The sequence below is a fragment of the Apodemus sylvaticus genome, chromosome 8 (assembly GCF_947179515.1).
Source record: "Apodemus sylvaticus chromosome 8, mApoSyl1.1, whole genome shotgun sequence".
NCBI lineage: Eukaryota > Metazoa > Chordata > Mammalia > Rodentia > Muridae > Apodemus > Apodemus sylvaticus.
The window spans coordinates 98,359,509-98,379,120 of NC_067479.1; the positions used below are offsets into that span (position 1 = coordinate 98,359,509).

Consider the following 19,612-nt stretch of genomic DNA (forward strand, 5'->3'; position numbering starts at 1 on the left):
AAGAAGGGTCTGCACATTGTTGTCGGTGCTGAAGAGCCTATAGCAAGGATGAAAAGATTTATCCGGATTGAATAGAGACAAAAAAGGCTTGAAGGCCATAAGTCTAAAGGGGACAGTGAGCCATTCAGATGTCTCTGCACCTTCTGCCATTATCAAAGATGGGATCGTTCTGAGAATGCTAAAACTGGAAAGAATTAGGACAGTCAGTTTCAATTGTACACTGTCCTTGCTGTTAATGACGCCACACAGCAGATGTGAAACCTGGTTTTTTTTTTGTTTTTTTTTCTAAGATTAAACTTCCTGGTGCTGGAGAATCTTCTAACTTGTTAACCTTTAAATTATATAGGATGTGTGACATTTGGATTCATGTGAATGACTTAAATTTACCCAAAGAAGCAAGAATGAGTCAAAGTATTCTTAGAACTTTAAAAGCCTCAAGGCCAGGGCTGAGAAATAATGTAAATAGAATTTGCAGTGGTTTGGTTTAGAAGGTAACTGGAATACATCTTTGGATTTTCTAGTTTGCAGAAATTTGTAATAAAGGCAATTTTGTTTCTTGAGAAAAAAAAATAGTGGGGGAAAGATTATGGATTCCAAAGCAGCATTGTCTCAAACAGTAATCAGAGAGTGTCAGTCCGTTATACTATGAATATACATGCATACATGGCAGCATTTAAATTTTTTTCTATTATTTTTCCATAAGCAGCATGACAATCAGATTTTGTAGATGTTGAAAGTGAAATACTTTAGAGTTAAGAAACATCAAATGGAAAAGAAAAAGCTGGGGGCTGGAGAGATGGCTCAGCAGTTAAGAGTGCTCTCCCAGAGGTCCTGAGTTCACAACCATCTGTAATGGGATCTGATGCCCTCCTCTGGTGTGTCTAAAGATACCTACAGTGTACTCACACACATAAAATAAATAAAAATGGGAAAAAAGGAAAAGAAAAAGCTATAGAGAAAAAACATTTAGTAGGAATTAACACACCCAACAGGTAAAAATAACTGGGTGGAAGTTCTGAGAGGGGTTGGAAAGAAGTTATGAAGGCGGATATGATAGAAATATACTATATACATATATAAACTTTTCAAATAACTCATGGGTAAGATATAATTGTTGTATAAAAATATTATGAGTAGTATATTAACACTAATATTCAGTGGCGCCCTACTACCTAACCAGAAAGAGCTAGCATAGCTTTCAAAACCTGTCATTAAAAGAGCACATGACTCCTATGTGTGAGGCCCTGGGTTCAGTTCCCAACAACATTAAAAAAAAAAAAAAAAAAAAAAGACTTTTCACAATGTGATGCTTAGAATACCTGCTGTTCAGAAGACAAGAATATCTGAGAAATTTTAAGAAAATTGCAAATTCTATGTTGGATTCATGAGACAGTAGGTGATGGGTAAGGTAACCCTGGTTCTTTTATCCATTCACTCCTATGACCCAACTTTTAGCTCCTGTCCTTCCATTCTAAACACTAGGACTCTTCAAGGGTAAGTCCTAGGCCATCTTCTTTCTAACTCTAATAGTAGACACTCAGAGACAATTCAAACTTCTAGCACCTTCTGCTATTAAAAGTCTACCACGCTCTCTGCACAGAACAAGTTCTAGAACTTATCTTTTACAGAGAAATTTTCAATTCTGAGATCTCTATCAATAGGTAGAATGAGCTACTAAAGGTAGAAATATAATAATGCACAGTTGAATGATATAGATTAAAAATGGATATCACTCATAAATTTCTATGTGAATACAATTCACTACTAAAGATAAGACAATATAAAAGTATAGCTTTCTTTTCTCACAAATTTCCCATTTGTTCCGCAAAAAGAAAACAATAAACTAAACATTTTGTTTTCTTTTGTCTGTTTTGGGGGTTTTGTTGTTTGGGGGGACAGTATTTGTTTTGTTTTCCTTTTGAGACAAGGTGTCACTATGTAACTTTGGCTGTCTTGGAACTCACTCTCTAGACCAAGATGGCCTTGAACTCACAGAGATCCACCTGCTTCTATCTCCTGAGTGCTGGGATTAAAGGCATGTGCCTTAATTTTTTTTTTTTTTAAGAAATAATACAACAACAACAAAGACACCTTTTAAAAGGCATTCATAAAAGCAATCTGTCTTATAATAGAAAAATGGGTAAATAAATTCCAGCAGTCACTTGATGTTACCTAGTTGTAAACAACTGTAGGGATGTTAGAAAAAAACAGAGAGGTAGCAGGACTGTTTCTATGTGCCTAGAAAAGGCCTCCCAGAAGATCACAAACAAACTAGACGTTTTCTTTTCTTGTTTTTGTTTGTTGGTTTAGTTGGTCGGTTGGTTGGTTGGTTGGTTGGTTGGTTAGGGGTTTTTGTTGTTAGAAAAGGGTTGTTTTGTTTCAATCATGCTGAATGATCTTGAGATAAAATGGCCTTAACTAAAAGTGATCACAGTACAGGTTGATTCACCTCTTTACTGTTGGGAAAACCTAACTTCTTTGATACTCCAAAAATGAGTCTTAATTCTGGGGAATAAATTCACATTAAATGGGTTAATATGACAAGAAAACCAGAACTTTTGTTTTTATTTACAGTGAGGTATTACTTGCCAAAGAAACAGTACTTACAGTATGTTCTCACCTTGCAAATAGATCTATAGCTGGGCAGCTATATCACAAGCAAAGAGGAATTCTGTAAGTCCTGAGTCAGAGCATGAGTTCTAACAATGATAGAACAGCATATCAAAAGTGCTATGTTAAGCCTGTTTGTTATAATCTTGCATTTATATTCCATTAAAGATTGTCCCTAACAATCCAAAGAGAACACGCCAGGACACACTGATTAAAGGTCTCATCTCCGTGCAACAATTTGGTATTGTATGAACATATTGCAAATTTCATTTTCTCACTGACGCTAACAAAGCCTAGCTCCATCACATCCTTTCTTAGCTATGTTAGTCAGATTAGCTAACTTCTAGCTTTACTAAGGCTGTATTGGTTTTAGTTTCTATTTTGTTTGTTTGAGACACGGTCTCATGTAGCTAAGCTAGCCTCAAACTTCTTTATAGCTGATGCTCACATTGAACTCTGGAACCTCTTGACCCTGCCTCTTAAGTGCTGGGATTACGGGCCTGAGTCACCATTCCATGCCACTGTATTGATTTTAAATTAACTAAGAACAAGTAAAAAGATTTTAGTCCAGTGTGGTGGGACATTCATATAAACCACAGCAAAGAGAGGCTGAGGCAGAACTGATTCCCCCAAGCTAGGCCACATACTTGGATCCAGTCTCAAAATACGTATAAATAAAAAAAAGTTAAATTTCTTGTGTTAGGTGAAAAGGAGGGGGATAAGAATTTTAGCTTCTTTATGATCATAACTAAATAATAGGGATATAGAGCCAGGCGATGGTGGCACACACCTTTATTCCCTGCACTCAAAAGACAGAGGTGGATGAATCTCGGTGAGTTCGAGGAACAGCCTAGTCAACAGAGTGAGTTCCAGGATGGCCAAAGCTACACAGAGAAACCCGGTCTCAAAAAAACAAAACAACAACAACAACAAAAAAAAACTTTTAAAAAGATCATAGACTCTTAAGGCTAAATGATATCATGTTTTGTCTCTTCCTAGATTTGTGTCATTGTGCAGTTTCTTTGTTTCTGCATCTTGGGGTCCTCAACTGAAAATTAGAGCTAATAAATATCTTCCTCATCTAATTACAATAATGGGATACACATGTAGATCTAAATTTTCTGGGCCTGGTAAAAAGTTTCAATACATAAGCAGGTCGATGCTTATGTATGTATTGATATATGTATAGACAGTAACTTGAGGGAGCAGTCTGTAAGTATTCCTATGAAATTAGCTTAATTCTATGAGGCTTTTATTTCAAACACTAATATAATTTTAGTATTAAAAGTGCAGACAAGGGCTGAGGAGACAGCTCAGGGAATAGAAGCACTTTCTACAAAACCATGAGGATGGAGTTTGGATCCCCAGCACCCACGTAAATGCCAGGCTGCGTGGCAGCGCCCACAATCCCAGAATGAAAGAGGCAGAGGCACGGGATCCCTAAATTGAGTCATTTAGACAGACAGAATTGGTGATCTCTGAGGTCAAGTGACCCTGCCTCAATATAGGCCATCAATAAAACTCCCTGACATCAACATGTGTGTGTGTGTGTGCTGCACACACATGTACCCATATACCTGCAAACATACAAGCACACCACACCCACAAAAAATAACACTATCAAGCAGTGTGTGGTAGTACACACCTGTAGTACCAACATTTGGCAAATAGTCAAGGCTATCCTCAGCTGAGTAAAATAGCATAGTCAAGGCCAGCCTGGGCTCCATGAGATTGTCACAAAACAACAAACTAAACATCATCCGGGCAGTGGTAGCACATGCCTTTAATTCCAGCACTTGGGAGGCAGAGACAGATTTCTGAGTTCGAGGCCAGCCTGGTACGGACTGAGTTCCAGGACAGCCAGGGCTACACAGAGAAACCTTGTCTCAAAAACACACACACAAAAAAGTCAACATCTGTGTCTGTTCCTGAAGCTTAACGTACACAGCACAACTCACAACTAGAGTGAAGTAGCAGAGATGTTGCCCTATCATAGTAACACTGCTGGTAACGTAAGAGAGTTAGTTCATCAGACACAAGACACAGCAGAAAGGAGCCCAGTGATAGACTCCAACTGACACACGATGGATGATTCCAACAACCAAGCAGGGCAGGCTTCCCAGAGGAGAAAATGAATGGGAAGGAAGCACAGAGCAAAGCCCAAGGAAGCACAACACACGTGACAAGAGGTCAGTCACACCCGGGGAAGACAAGTGGCAAAGGAAACAATAAACAGAAGACACAGCTTTATTTTAACACTATACCCCGATGACCTTACCTGTAAGTAAAATTATATCACCAAGAAACACTGTAAGTGCCCAAAACGCTGCAGTCCTCCACAGAACAACTCTCTTCTTAATTTCTGACTGATCAATTACTACAATCGTTGCTAATGGCACTTTAGAACCAGAATTTGGTCCAGATTTGACATTTATTTCCTTCACATGACATGGGGTTAGCACCATAACTAAGCAGTTATACTTCTGATTTTTAGAATCACAATTTTTTATTAATGATATTTTTTTACTGTCCTTAAATTCAGACATGATCCTCTGGGGCACTCTTTTGGCGGCCTCTCTTATATTAGAGTCTGTCCTTGGCTTCTTGGACACCTGACGGACTTCAGAAAGAGCTTCAGAATGGTGGGAATTGTCTTTAGAGCACCGGCTCCTTTCAGTGGTACTCTGATGGGAGCGGCTTAGGTGGGGACACAACATTCCTGAGCTACACAACTCAGTGCGTACCTCATTTGGTGGCAGGTTTTCTTCATTACTGAACAGTCCTTGAGAGCTTGTATTTCCAAGACTTTTTCCAGGGTTTATGTGAATGTGACTGCTTTCTGATTCAGGACAAACGGGACTAAAAAGTTCCAGGGAATATACTTGGCTTTGTTCATTTTCAGATCCTTCTTCCAAATCTCCACCAGACTTACTAAAATCCCCTTCAGTTAGTCTGACTCTCTGGCTTCCTGTGGGTTCTGTCTCCATGTTTACAGTCCTCTTATTTATACAGTCTTGACCTTTATCATTCCCTTCAGCTAGAAAAAAAGCACGCTGGCTGGAGGTCATCACACTGAGAAATTCAGTGTCAGTAGATAGTCTCTGGTCTGAGGCCTTTTCGACTGCTCTCTCATACTGTGGTCCACACTTTGTGTCAGAGGAAAAGCTCTCCTGACTCAGTCGTTCATGATTTCCTGTCGACTCTGGCTTTGTTGTCACAGGCTTTGGCCCTGGACTCATCTGTCCAGTACGACAGCTCAGATCCAGTTCAGCTGCACACTTACGGTCTAACTCAAACAAATCTCTTTGGAAGTTCCGAACACAAGGATCTGACTGATTTTTAGACTGTTCATCTATAATTTTCTTATTTTCACATCGAAGCTTTTGATATTTTTCTTCTTCAGGTAAATGCTGAACTCTGTCCATAAGTCCACATATTTGTACACTAGTCCTATCACTCAGGTTGAACTGGGACTTTTCACTCTGTGCTTCAGAAGTAGAATGTTTAAAGTCTTCTTCCGCCTGAACAGATCCACTCACATTAGTTGTTAAAAGATGACCACTAAGAAAGCCTGGAGGGCCAGGACCTTCAGGGACTTGACAATCTCCCAGATTTTTATACTCCTGATTTCCAGTCTTCAGATACCAAGAATGCTGTTTGTGAAAGAGTCGGACTTTTTCCCATGTGTTGGCAGCGGCAGTTCCCTGTGATACTGTTGTTTTCAGTGGAGCAACTGGAGCACCCCAAAAAATGTGAAGTTGAGATCCTCGACTCATAATTTCTGATAAAAATAAAATTTCAAAATTAATGTATTAGTATATTCTTATATCTGTTAAAAAACGAACTATTGATCACAAACACATGGGTTGGTTATTTTGGTATGCTATTCAACTATAAAATTAATAAATAAGAAACTATAAGAAAATCAAATTAGTCATAAGAAAGTCTTCAGTTAAAGGCTGAGAAAAAGGACAGCAAGGTGGCTCAGTGGGCAGCAGCACTTACAACGCTAGCCTGGCAACCTGAGTTCAGTCCCTTGAAACCAGGATAGAAAGAGGGAAGTGACTCTCAAAGTTATCCTCTGACCTCTACACACACACCACAAACATACCTACTAACACATACATCACACACACACACACACACACACACACACAAATAGTAATGATAATAAATTTTAATTTTAAAATATTCAGAGAAACAAAGTAAGTATCAAACAAGTACGTTTTTAGAATGTTCATTTCCTATGCTGTTAAATCCTGCCCTAATCAAATAACTTAGTTTTAGTTTGGTGGGGTTTTTTTTTTGTTTTTTTGTTTGTTTGTTTGTTTTTGTTTTTTTTTTTTTGAGACAGGGTTTCTCTGTGTAGTCCTGGCTGTCCTGGAACTCACTCTGTAGACCAGGCTAGCCTCGAACTCAGAAATCCGCCTGCCTCTGCCTCCCAAGTGCTGGGATTACAGGCGTGCGCCACCACGCCTGGCTAATAACTTAGTTTTAAAGGGTAGACATTATTTATTATTGTATTATATTACCTTTAAATATCCATAGATTCTCTGTCTTCCTCTGAACTCAATATCAAAACTAACATAAAAAGCTCAAACTAAAAGGAAAGAACATGGGTTTTGTTTGTTTGAGTGAGGCTTTCTGTAAAATATACAAACAATTAGTGTAGTAATTGAAAAATCACTGTTTCTATATTTTTCATTTTTTTCTTTATTGGGGGGTATATTATGAGACAGGGCCTATGTAATCAAGGCTGGCCCTGAGTTTACTACACATCCAAGATGTCCTAGAACTCCTACCCTTCCCTCTACCTCCCAAATGCTGGGTTTACAGGTATATACTACTATGCCCAGCTTTATCTTCTCTATAATACAATTTTTTTCTTTTTCTTATTCCTCCCTGCCTCATCCATTCATTCATTTCCTCCCTCTCTTCTTCTCTCCTTTCTTTTTCCTTCCTTCCTTCTTTCTTTCTTTTCCTGAGGCACTTGAGATCAAACTCAAAGAGTTGTTCATGGAATATATAAACATATAAAAAGAAACTCATCATTTAAACTTTCTATCCATTAACTATTGCCGAGGATGGTGGGGGGTGGAGGGGGGAGATTTAGATCGGAGGAGGGACTTTGGATTTCGGGAGAGAAACAGGTTCGGAGGTGACAAACAGCAACCACACACAGAGGCGGCTTGAATCTGAATGTATTTAGGAGCTCTAAAGTAAGGAGTTCATTGGTAATACCAACTCTTCATGTTCATTTTTAAACATGAAGAGTTGGTATTACCAATGCAAAAGATGTAGCCAGTGAGGCAGGCACAATTATCATAACCATTTTGCACAAGGAAATGCAAAATCAATCAGGTACAATGTTTCCCATGTAACAGATTTAGAGGATAAATTTATAGATAGCATCAATCTTCCTGATTATAATACAGAGTAACTTGTAGTTAACAGCAAACCTTTAAAAAGAGTTTGAAGTTTCTTATACCCCCCCCCCCCCCGGGTCTTAATGAGTTTTTGTGAGTGATCTTTATCTAACATTTAGCTTTTACCTTGTAAAAACTTCCTGACTTAATCGATGCTTTCCATACCACAGTGCCAGAGCCACCCTCATCTACATACACATAGCCATATAAACCTGCATGTAGTTGGAAGGTCGTAATTACGTAAATGATTATGAGGCAAAGTTGCAATTCTTAAAAAAGAGTTTGCAGTCAGTGAGTCCGCTTCAAAGAACTGATTATCGCCAGGGCTCTAAGGATCACCTTGTGAAAGAGGAAAAGAGGAAAGCTCAGAATTATCCTCCACAGCCTTCCCAGGAGACTTCCTCGCCTTCAGAGTCAAACGCCTCAGTCTGTGGAACTTTTTTGTCACACAGAATCTACTGGCGTTGGTGTGGCAAACTATAGCACCTGATGTAAATAGATCAATCCTATTGATTGTAAAGAATCAAACAGAGTGAATCCTTACTTACTTTGACTACAAACTGGGCTGGGGTGGGGGGCATGACTATCGGAAAGGTGGACTTGTTTTAAATTCATTACCATTAATTCCAAAGTGGGTCCTAGCAATCTTGATCCTACATACATAATTCCTTTGGAAATAACTTTTATATCTCTTCCCTCTAAATCTCCAGCATCTGCGCCTGGTCCTCACATACAACAAATGACCATATTACTGATTTCTTTCACATTTATCAATACAACTGCATGAGATCTAGATTCTCTCCTAGCTTCCTGTAACAGCTGAACTTCCACACACTCTGTGTGTGTGTGTGTGTGTGTGTGTGTGTGTGTGTGTGTGTGTGTGTAAAAACACATGAAAAAGCCAGAGAAAGACACTGAGTATCCTCTACTGTTCTCTTTTGAGACAGTGTCTCTCACTTGATCTCAGGTTTTCTGCTGGCTGGCCAATCAGTTCCCAGGATGTATCTATCTCTGCTCTCCCAACACTAGGGTTACCCACAGGCCATGCACAACTTTTACGTGAGTGGCTGCAGATCCGAATTCATGTCCTCTCGCTTACAAGAAAAAGGTGCTGACTCCAGCCAGGTAAAATCTGATATGTTCATGCAAGACTGTCTCTTCTTCACTCTGGTATCAGATCTCAGTAAGGTTGTGTGCTAATAACAGGTGGGCAAGACAATGACACACATGACAATTCCATTAACTTACTTTGTGTATGTTGGAAATTGCAAAGAACTAGAGATATAAATTAGTGAAGGAACACTTGCCTACTATGAACAACTCTTTAGTAGAGTTTGATCTCAAGTGCCACAGGAGGGAGGAAGGAAGGAAGGAAGGAAGGAAGGAAGGAAGGAAGGAAGGAAGGAAGGAAGGAAGGGAGGAAGGGAGGAAGGGAGGAAGGGAGGAAGGGAGGAAGGGAGGAAGGGAGGAAGGGAGGAAGGGAGGAAGGGAGGAAGGAAGGGAGGGAGGGAGGTTGGGAGGGAGAGAGGTTGGGAGGGAGGGAGGGAAGGAAGGAGGGAAGGAAGAAGAGAGGGAGGGAAGGTGGGAAAGGGAAGAGAGAGGAAATAAATGTATGAATGAGTGAATAAGTGAGTGAATGAATGAATGAATGAATGAATGAATGAGGAAGGGAGGAATAAAAAATCCTGAGTTTGGGTGTCTCAAAGACTGACTGATCTTAAGACAGGGTCTTAGCTTGCAGCCCAAGCTGTTCCGGAAGTCACTGTCTAAGTTGGCCTAGCCTCCACCATTTCTGGTTCATCCCTGGAGTCCCAGCATTCATGTAGTGTCCACTTTGAGGAATACCTGTCAGAATACTACTAAAGCAGAGAATCTCAGGAGAGATGACAGCAGACTTTCCAAGCATACACTAGAAATACAGTAGCAGCCCATGAAGAGAACAGTGGATTTGCAACAAAAAATATAAAGAAGAGATCCAGATGCTAATATAGATGCATCTTCTAAGCACTAACTCTTAGTGGAAATTTTAAGAATAAGAATCCACTTTCTGAGTTCAAGGCCAGCTTGGTCTACAGAGTGAGTTCCAGCCAGGACTATACAGAGAAACCCTGTCTCAAAAAAACCAAATCCAAAAAAAAACAAAAAAAAAAAAAAACAAAAACAAAAACAAAGAATCCACAAACCTTTATCCCAGTACCTAGGAGGCAGAGCCAGGTGGATTTCTGTGAGTTAGAGACTAGCATAGTCTATATAGTGAGTTCCAGGGCTATAGAGAGAGACACTCTGTCTCAAAAACACTGAAACAAAAAACAAAGCAACCCATTAAAAAAAAGAGACTTTTATTTATGGCATGAATGTATGAAGTTTTAAAATGTGCCACAAAATGAAAAGCACGTGGCTAGGGAACTGCTCCGTCACTAGAGTTCCTGCCATGCAAGGATGAGGACCTGAGCTGAGTCCCCAGCACCCATGGAAGCCAGGCCAGGGCTGGAGAGACGCCTCAGCAGTCTGCATCCTGAGTTTGATCCCTTGAACCCATGAGTGGTAGTGTGAATGAGTGCTTTTGAGCTCCTGATCCCCAGTCCGAGGTGTTGTTTGGGGAAATGAAACCTTGCTGAAAGAAGTGCTATAAGAGTTTATAGCCATTTCCCGTTCAAAAACTGCTTTGTATTTATAGTTTACGACCTGATCCCTCAGCTTCCTGAGACCACACCTCCCCCAGACCATAAGACCAAATAAACTCTTGCTTTTATAAGCTGCCTTGGTCACAGAGTTTTATCCACAGCAACAGACAGGTTACTAATACAGCATATGGAGGTGAAAGGAGAGAAATGACTGCAAAGTCGTCCTCTGGCCTCCACACATGCCAGCCACACATGCATGCAAGAAATGTTTTTTTAAAAAATAAGGTGGATGGCTACCTAAGAACAACATCTGACGAGTGACCTCTGACTTACACACACAAACAAACAAAGGCACATGTGTACATTCATGCACATACACATAAACACACAAAATTAAACAACAAAGGCTGCAGCTGACCTTGGCAGGCAGTAATGGGACTGTGGTAAGGGTCCTCATAAGGCAACAACTGCATTGGTGAAGTTTCATTTTTAAGAACTGGATATAGTTACAGGGATATCTGTTAAAATGTTCAAAAGTATTTATATTTTAAAAATACAGAAAAGCATCAAGGATCAGGATTGCCTAGGTATACTAGAGCACACTTATAATTCCGGTATTTTAGAAGCAAAAGCAGCAGGGCTTACAAGTTTGAGGCCAGCCTGGGGCTACAAAGCTAGACTCTGTCTCAAAAGGATCATGAAAGACCTAGATTATACATGATTGTTTTAAATACTTCTATGTTCAATTTTTATGATATCTAATTAATATGCACTATTTTCATAAAGCCAGTTCTTTTATACTTGGTCATTCAGGCATTTCTTTCACAGTCTTCAGACAGAATACAGAACAATTGTTCTATCGCTGGTATATGAACAGTGAGAACAGTGATAGCAGCTACTAAAATGTCTCAGTTAAGGGCCTGGGGAGACGCTCGGTAGTCAGTAGTGCACAGTGCTCTCTCTCTCTCTCAGGGGACCAAGCTTGGTTTCTAGAACCGATATCAGCAGGCTCACCACATGCCTTCATAGGATCTTCCTGGGAATCCCATTCCTTCTTGTGCATAAACACATACGCACAAACTCGCATGCACATGTATGCACACACATACACATACAAATAAAAATAAAAATGAGTCTTTTTAAAAATGTGTTTAAGAAAAGTATTAGGGCTTAAAATAAAGATAATATGATTTTCAAATAGCTAAAATGTATAGCAGTAAAGTATTATATAAACAAAGTTATAGCAATTTTAGGTGTCACATTATAACTCATTAGAAAGCAAAGAACTAAGTGTTCTCATCACAACAACAAAGCCCACCTTCATTTAACCCTCCTAAAAATAATCTACACATACGATGACCAGTGTACCAAGTTTTTCTATTTTATACATCATTATTAGATTCACCACAAGGAGGCTCCAAATAGCACTGCAAAAACCTTCACAATGCTATCAAGAGGGAAAGAGAATACTTACGAAGCAAGTCAAGGCATAAAAGTAACCACTGATAGCACACTCTCCCCTTGTGGACCTTGGGGTATTCTTCTCTAATGGTTTCCTCCCGTTAGCCTAGAATCTGTTAAAGGAAAAAACAAAGTTCCCTGTTGCTTCTCCCTCCTCTTTTCTTCAGCCCACTTAAATTTGTCTCCTATTACAACGATCTTGCTACAATGCCTTCAATATGAGACCCTTCCAACAGGCAGATCCAACGTCAGTTTTCTATCCTCACCTTATTGCTGTTTGTAACTGTTTATCAATCCTTTCCTCAAACATCTACATTTTTAATTCTGTGAGATCACCAAAATAAAATTACTTTGGGTTTTAAAAGACAGATATGCATTAATTTATTTAATAATCAAAATAACTTGTCAGGCATTATGCTAACAATGGAAAATCAACAATAATAAGGGAAATTAAGGCATTTATAGTATAACAGGAAAGATAAAGTGATGAACATCAAAGAGAGATAAGAAATCCCGCAGAATTAAAAGCAGGGTGTCAACAGAAAGGAGACATGTTTGTCAGTCAGCACACTAAGCATGGAAGTGCCTAACACCTGCATCTTTCATAAGCTCTTAGGAGCATGAGCAGTCACGACGCTGAATAATGCTTAGGGGGAAAGTAAAGCCCAGCCCAGAAACATCCCCATTCCCCAAACCAACACAGGACCCAGAAAGCTGTCCTAGTTGGCTTACCTAAGGACCATGCTGGCTGTAAGATGTACACGCAAATCTCCAAGATATACAGAAAGAATGTAAAACATTCCCCTGCTCTGTGTCCTCACTTAGCATTTTCTCGGTATCTTGAAATCTGACACTTCTATCTCTATTAAGACAATAACAAAGTCCAAATTGCCAAATGGGTACTCACAGTACTCTTACTCTGAGACTCTCTGTTCCTGTTTTAGAACACTGCTCTTTCTCAACGAGCTCCTCCACTAATCTGATTTTTATTTTTCTATTCTGCTGTTTGTTGGGCTGTCTTGTTATTTCACACAACTATACAGAACTGAATCCAAGCCTATTCATTTCATTCCCACATACCCAATTAAATATTCAATTATGCTTTACAAGTTTGTGACCCTTCTTCAACTTTAGACCTATTCATATATGTAGCATTACTACACTTGATAGTATCACAGAAGAATAGAAGATGAAAATTCAAAGGTCCCCTTCCCTTCTATGCAGGGGTAGATGTTGGCACACACTGAGTAACACAATCAGTCTTGACACAGCCCCCAGATCCAGAAATGAACCCAACTAATGTATAGCACATGGTTACTTACCTATGACAGCCATTACACTATGCCTTCATTTATCTCAACAAATAGCTTACGTGTGGGACTTCCACTCTTTAGGAATTAGTTAGAAAATGGCCTTGACTATGTAAAACTGATTAATTATAACAGGGCCAGTTAGATGGCTCGGGAGATACAGTTACATACTGAGCAAGCCTGTCAAAGGCCTGAATTCAATCTCGACCTCACAATGGAAGGAAAGAACCTACCAAAGAACAGGAAAGATATCTTTGACCTCTACATGCCGAGGCATGCATTTTATCTACACACATACACTCCAAATAATACACTTTTTAGAAGTATACCAAAGGGTGCTGTTATGGGAATGATGAGTGTGTGAGTGGTATGGATAGTGGTGAGGACTGGGAGGTAGTAATAAGATATTTATCATGGAAAACTTACATATAGTCATGGATAAATGATGCGTCTCAATGGTTCTAGGCTATGTTCTGGTTGTACTCAGGGGGTTAAAGCTCACTAAGATACCAGGTGAAACCAGCAAGAACAGAGCCATTACCACAGTTAATCATTACACAGTTTCTCAATCTGCAGAAGGCCACCAGTCAGGAAGACTAATACATCACAGTCTTTATCTTTAGAGTGGTCAGAGTCTGATGAATGGGTCAAAGATTTATGAAACAGGATGAACCGTATCAGCAGGTTTTGTCTTTGCCCACACTACTACTTAAAAAAAAAAGTGTTTCTTACAAACTCCATGTGATTAAAAGAAACTACTTTCTCTACCCTATAAATAACCAGAAAACCTCACAATTTCAAGTATCATTATAAAGGTTTTCATGCCTACTCCCTCCAAATATCAAGCAATTATAAGATTGCCCAATAACATCAATGGGCAACAGTGTAGGAGGGGACCATTGCTGAAAGCGTCCGTTGTGGAATAAGACAGGAGGTCTAAGTTCAAACCCGCCTACTCTGGAACTAACCAGTGCTAAAGCCAAGGGACAGCTACATGGGGTTCATTCTGTTATTAGACTTCTATATATTTCTTATATTCATAATAATATTAAGCTACTTTATCTGTCAAATGAGAATTGTTTCTTTGTTAGTTGAGAATATTATTTCCTACCTCACAGTGTTGTAAGATAACACACAATGATTATTAATATTAGCCTTTTATGGTCTTAAATCTAGGAAATCACGCTCACACAGACTTGCTGACATACTGAACAAGTATTTCCTTCACGTTTTTTTGTTCCTACCATATTTTTACACAGTAGCAATGATAAAATTAAAACTTTTTACTGCTTTTATTTATATGCTACCTCTGATGCCAATTCATTATCTCCTGAGACATTCTTAATGCTACTCTAAATATATGTTTTCAATTGTCACACAAAATAATGTTTTTTTTTAATTTTAAACTTCATTATTAAAAAACACTACAAATAAAAAATCATACTTAGAAATTATACAGGCTCAAAGACTATACCGGTCAATGAACGTCTATATAGATAGAGTAGCCATTTGGAATAGGAGCTGTGGAGCTTCACACTGAAGTTTATATTTCCATCATCAAATATATTCTTATGCACTTAACTACCAAAAAAGGACAAATTCACAACAGTGAGAACCAGAAAACCAAATCTATTTTACATTGTCCTTCATAACTTGTGCTCATTTTTTACTTAGCACACAGGGTAAGGTGCTTCTTTACGATGTTTGGGCTTTACTCTGACCCACGCATACCCCTTACCATCCATCTCCCACAGGCTCGTCTGCCCAAGAGGCCTCCCTTCCACCTTCATGTCCCATGTGTTCTGTTACCCTGACCATTCCTCTCCTTTAACCCTCTTTTCCCCTTCTCACAGGTCCCTCGCTCTCTAGTGTTCATGGCACTCCCCATGCCTGCACACCGATACCTACATATAACTACTGGAAACTAGGGTCTGCATATGAGAGAGGATAGAGGTATTTATCTGAGGCTGGGTCACCTACTTTAACAGACTATTTTCCAGGGCTACCCATTTCCCTACAAATTTCATATTTTCACTTTTGTTTATAGCTGAATAAAATTCTACAGCATGTATATAACAAATTTTCATCACCTATCCAACTACTGGCATAAATCTAACCTAACCTCGACTATAGCACAGAGGTAGATCAGCTTAATTCCCAGCAACACACATACAAAAGAATATTGGGACATTGAGGCTGATTCCATTATCTTTGCATTGTTTTAAAAAAAAAAAAAGCAGCAGCCAGGCGGTGGTGATGCACGCCTGTAATCCCAGCACTCTGCTGCAAGAAAAAGATTTCAGACTCCAACTTTTATAGGAAGCCAATCACCAAATCAGGACTCAAACAGATAAAAATGTAATTCAAGACTTGGACAAGAGCATAATCAGTTGAAGACATAAACTAGAAAGTTGCTAAAGTAAATAAAAGAATCACTAACTTGGAAGAAAAATGTAAAACATGGAGGAAACGTTTAGCAAAGATACTGAGATGCTGACAAAGACCCAAACAGAAAATGAAGTGATGAAAGAATCAACCAATCAGATGAAAAGCACAGCAGACAGTATCATTAAGACATGAGACCAAGTAGAAAACCAGATCTCAGGAATAGAGACAATCCACAAGACAATAACACATAGACATAGGAATAGAAAAAACAAATATGACCAAAACTTCCAAGAAATCTACATATTAGGAAGACTATCCCAAGGAATTCATGGTATAGAAGGAACTGAGACACAAATCAAATGGCATATCAATATAATTACAGCAGAGAATGTCCCACACCTAGAGATGAAACAATCAAACATAGGAAACAATTAGAACCCCAAACAGACCTGACTAGAAAAGACTCTCCATGCTACCCCAGAGCTCAGATATAAAAAATATAAAACAAGGAAACAATGCTAAAGGTCACAAAGGACAATATCAAGTAACACATAGAGACAAATATCAGAAGATCTAGCTCTGTCAGCAGCAACTCTAAAAGCCAGCAAAGCACAGAATGATACAAGCCCCCAAAGTAATTGTCAACCAAGATGGCCATAACTAGAAAAGGTTTTATGGATTATATACAGACATTCTAATACCAACACAAGTTAAGTCAATTCATGACAATTTACCAAAACTGCAAAAGATATTTTTTTCAGCTATGTAGCTCTGGCTGGCCTAGAATTCACTATGTAGACCAGGCTGGTCTTAAACTCTCAGAGATCTACCCCCTCTGCTTCCCCAGTTCTGGGATTAAAGGTGTGTGCCACCTCACATGGCTCTAGAAGCTTCTTAAAGGAATACCATACACAAAAATAAAAAAGTTCCACACACAAGACCACAAGAAAGAGTCTATTCATGAAAACAACAGATGAACACAACTCAAAGGAAACTAGGAATGTGTCAATCCTGACCATCAGAGCAAACATCTTGCTGTCAGAAGAAGAGGAAAAGAACTGCTAATGAACCAGCCAACCAGACAGTAAACAAATCTTAAGTAATAGCAAACCTTCTCATTTATAACCTCTAATATAAAAGCCTCAAGGCACCAATTAAAAGGCAGACTAAAGCAATTGGATTAAAAAACAAGACCCAGAGATTTGTCATCTCTAAGAAACTCACTTGACTATGAGAGTCAACAGTTAGAAATCACACTACCAAGAAAATGGAAGCCATAGACAAACTGGTATAGGAAATGTCAGATCTGATGAAAGACTTCAATCCATAACTAGTCAAAAGAGATAAAGAGTGCCATGACATACTGATAAATGGAAAAATTCATTAGGAGGATATAACTATTATAAATACTTATACATCAAATCTTGGAGGCCCTGATTTCATAAATACTGAAAGGCCATGAAGGTCATTACACAATAAGCGTGGGAGACTTCAGGACTCGAGCCACAGCTAGATCCATCTTCCATAAAATCAGCAAAGCAATACCAGAGCTGAATTACACCCAGGTAATTAGATTTAACAGAGCTACAGAACGTTCCACTCAGCTGACAGGGAATACATAGTCTTCCCAGTGGTGCATAGAACCCATCTCAAGAACTGACCACACTGTGGGCTACAAAGCAACCTTTAACAAATACATAACAACTGAAATAGTTCCCTGCATTCTTTCAGATCATGATAAAATAAAATTAGAGATCAACAGCAAAACAAACCTCAGAAAACACATAAATACTTGAAGACTGAATAGTATGCTTTTCAAGGAACAGTACAGGTTGGGTGTGGTGACGCATGCCTTTAGTTCCAGTACCTAGAGAAGGCAGAGGCACAAAGATTTTTGTGACTTCTAAACTAGCCAAGGCCACATAATAAAACCAAATAAATTAATTAAATAGTAGATCATTAAAGAAATCAGAGAAGGGCTGCAGAGATGGCTCAGCGGGTAAGAGCACCGACTGCTCTTCCGAAGGTCATGAGTTCAAATCCCAGCATCCACATGATGGCTCACAACCATCTGTAAAGAGATCTGACACCCTATTCTGGTGTCTGAAGACAGCTACAGTGTACTTACATATAATAAATAAATAAATAAAATTAAAAAATAAAAAAGAAAGCAGTAGCCAAAGAATTACAAAAAAAAAAAAAAAGAAATCAGAGAAAAAAATTACATTGCTAGAATGAACTGAAAATGAGACAGCCTAACAGAACCTCTGAGACAAGAGAACTTCATAGCTCACATCTATAATGCCAGCAATTAAGGGCCTGAGGCAAGAGGACTTCCACAAGTTCAAAAGCTATCTGTGCTTCATAATAAGTTCTAGGTCACCCTAGGTAGGATACAGTATAAGACACTGTTTCAAAACAAATGAAAATTTGGGCCAGTAGGATGGCTCAATAAGTAATGGCATTTGTCACCAAGTATAATGACTTGAGTTTGATCCCAGGAACATATGGTAAAAGGAGAGAATTAGCATATGAAAGTTATCCTCTGATCTCTTCACACATATAAATAAATAAAATGAAAAATAAAATAGGGCCAGGCATGGTGGTGCACACCTATAATGCCAGCACTTAGGAGGCAGAGGCAGGCAGATTTCTGAGTTCGAACCCAGCCTGGTCTACAGAATTCCAGGACAGCCAGGGCTATACAGAGAAATCCTGTCTTGAAAAAACCAAATCCAAAAAGACCAAAAAAAAGAAAATGGTTTTGAGTAAATATGATTACTTACAGATTGCTCTGGTTTGTTTTGGAGGCAATTCTATAAAAGAGATATTTTTATGGGCGACCAGGAGTTTAGAAAACTAAACCAAAAGAGAACACAAGGCTTGCCCCTTTCTCTGAGCAGCAGGATAGATTATCACATCTACTTTCACTACTTCCTCATGTCTTGCTAACAACTCCCATCCTGAGCAGAAACTGCATACACTCTTCATAATGATAAATCAGTAATTGTTCTCAGTGAAAATGAAGGAGGATAATACTCAGAATTAGCATTCATCATTTTTAAAATGATCCTAGTGGTTTCTAGGAACAAAACAAAATGCTGTTAACAATCATGTAGCAAAAACTGATATTTTTGATATTTAGCTTTAATGAAGAGGACTGAAGAAGGAACTAAGAAACTAAACAAAATTAAGAATTGCAATGTTAAGAAAAAGATACAGGCAGCTGCCACGATGTTGATGCCTAAGAAGAATCAGACTGCTGTCTATGAACTCCTTAAGGAAGGCATGATGGTCACCAAAAAAAAGTCCACGTGCCCAAACACCCCGAGCTGGCGGACAAGAATGTGCCCAACCTTGAAGGTCAAGTCTAGGGGCTACGTGAAGGAGACGCTGCTACTGATACCTTACAAAGAAGGCATCCAGTATCTCCCAGATGACCCGCACCTACCTGTGGAGGTCGTCCCACCACCCTGCGCCACAATCGTCCCAGGACTGGCAGGCCGAGGCACAAAGGTCCAGAGGGTGAGCGGCCTGCAAGATTCCCAGGAGGGAGGCAGACAGAGGCACCTACAGAAGGAGTGCTATGCCAGCGGGAGGTGACAAGAACTGAGGCTGGGGCTGGCTCAGCAACTGAATTCCAGTTTAGAGGTGGCTTTGGTCGTGGACATGGTCAGCCACCTCAGTGAAGTTGGAGATTATGTTATATTAAACTTTAAAAAAAATGTCAAAAAAAAGAAAGAAAACGATACAATAATACCTTAAGATTTTAAAGATATAATCTTAAAATATT

At 39.1% G+C, this 19,612-nt stretch overlaps 1 protein-coding gene and 1 pseudogene across 2 annotated transcripts in view; one reads left to right on the plus strand and one right to left on the minus strand.

The window, feature by feature from the left end:
* Shld2 (shieldin complex subunit 2) overlaps positions 1-19,612 on the minus strand; it is an 80,032-nt gene that overhangs the window by 31,311 nt on the left and 29,109 nt on the right. For both annotated transcript variants that reach the window (XM_052190174.1, XM_052190175.1), the window contains one exon: positions 4,889-6,391. In XM_052190174.1, the coding sequence (XP_052046134.1) occupies positions 4,889-6,386 (1,498 nt within the window). In that variant the 5' untranslated portion in view covers positions 6,387-6,391. The remainder of the gene's footprint in view (positions 1-4,888; positions 6,392-19,612) is intronic.
* LOC127690633 (40S ribosomal protein S10-like) lies at positions 19,054-19,508 on the plus strand (annotated as a pseudogene).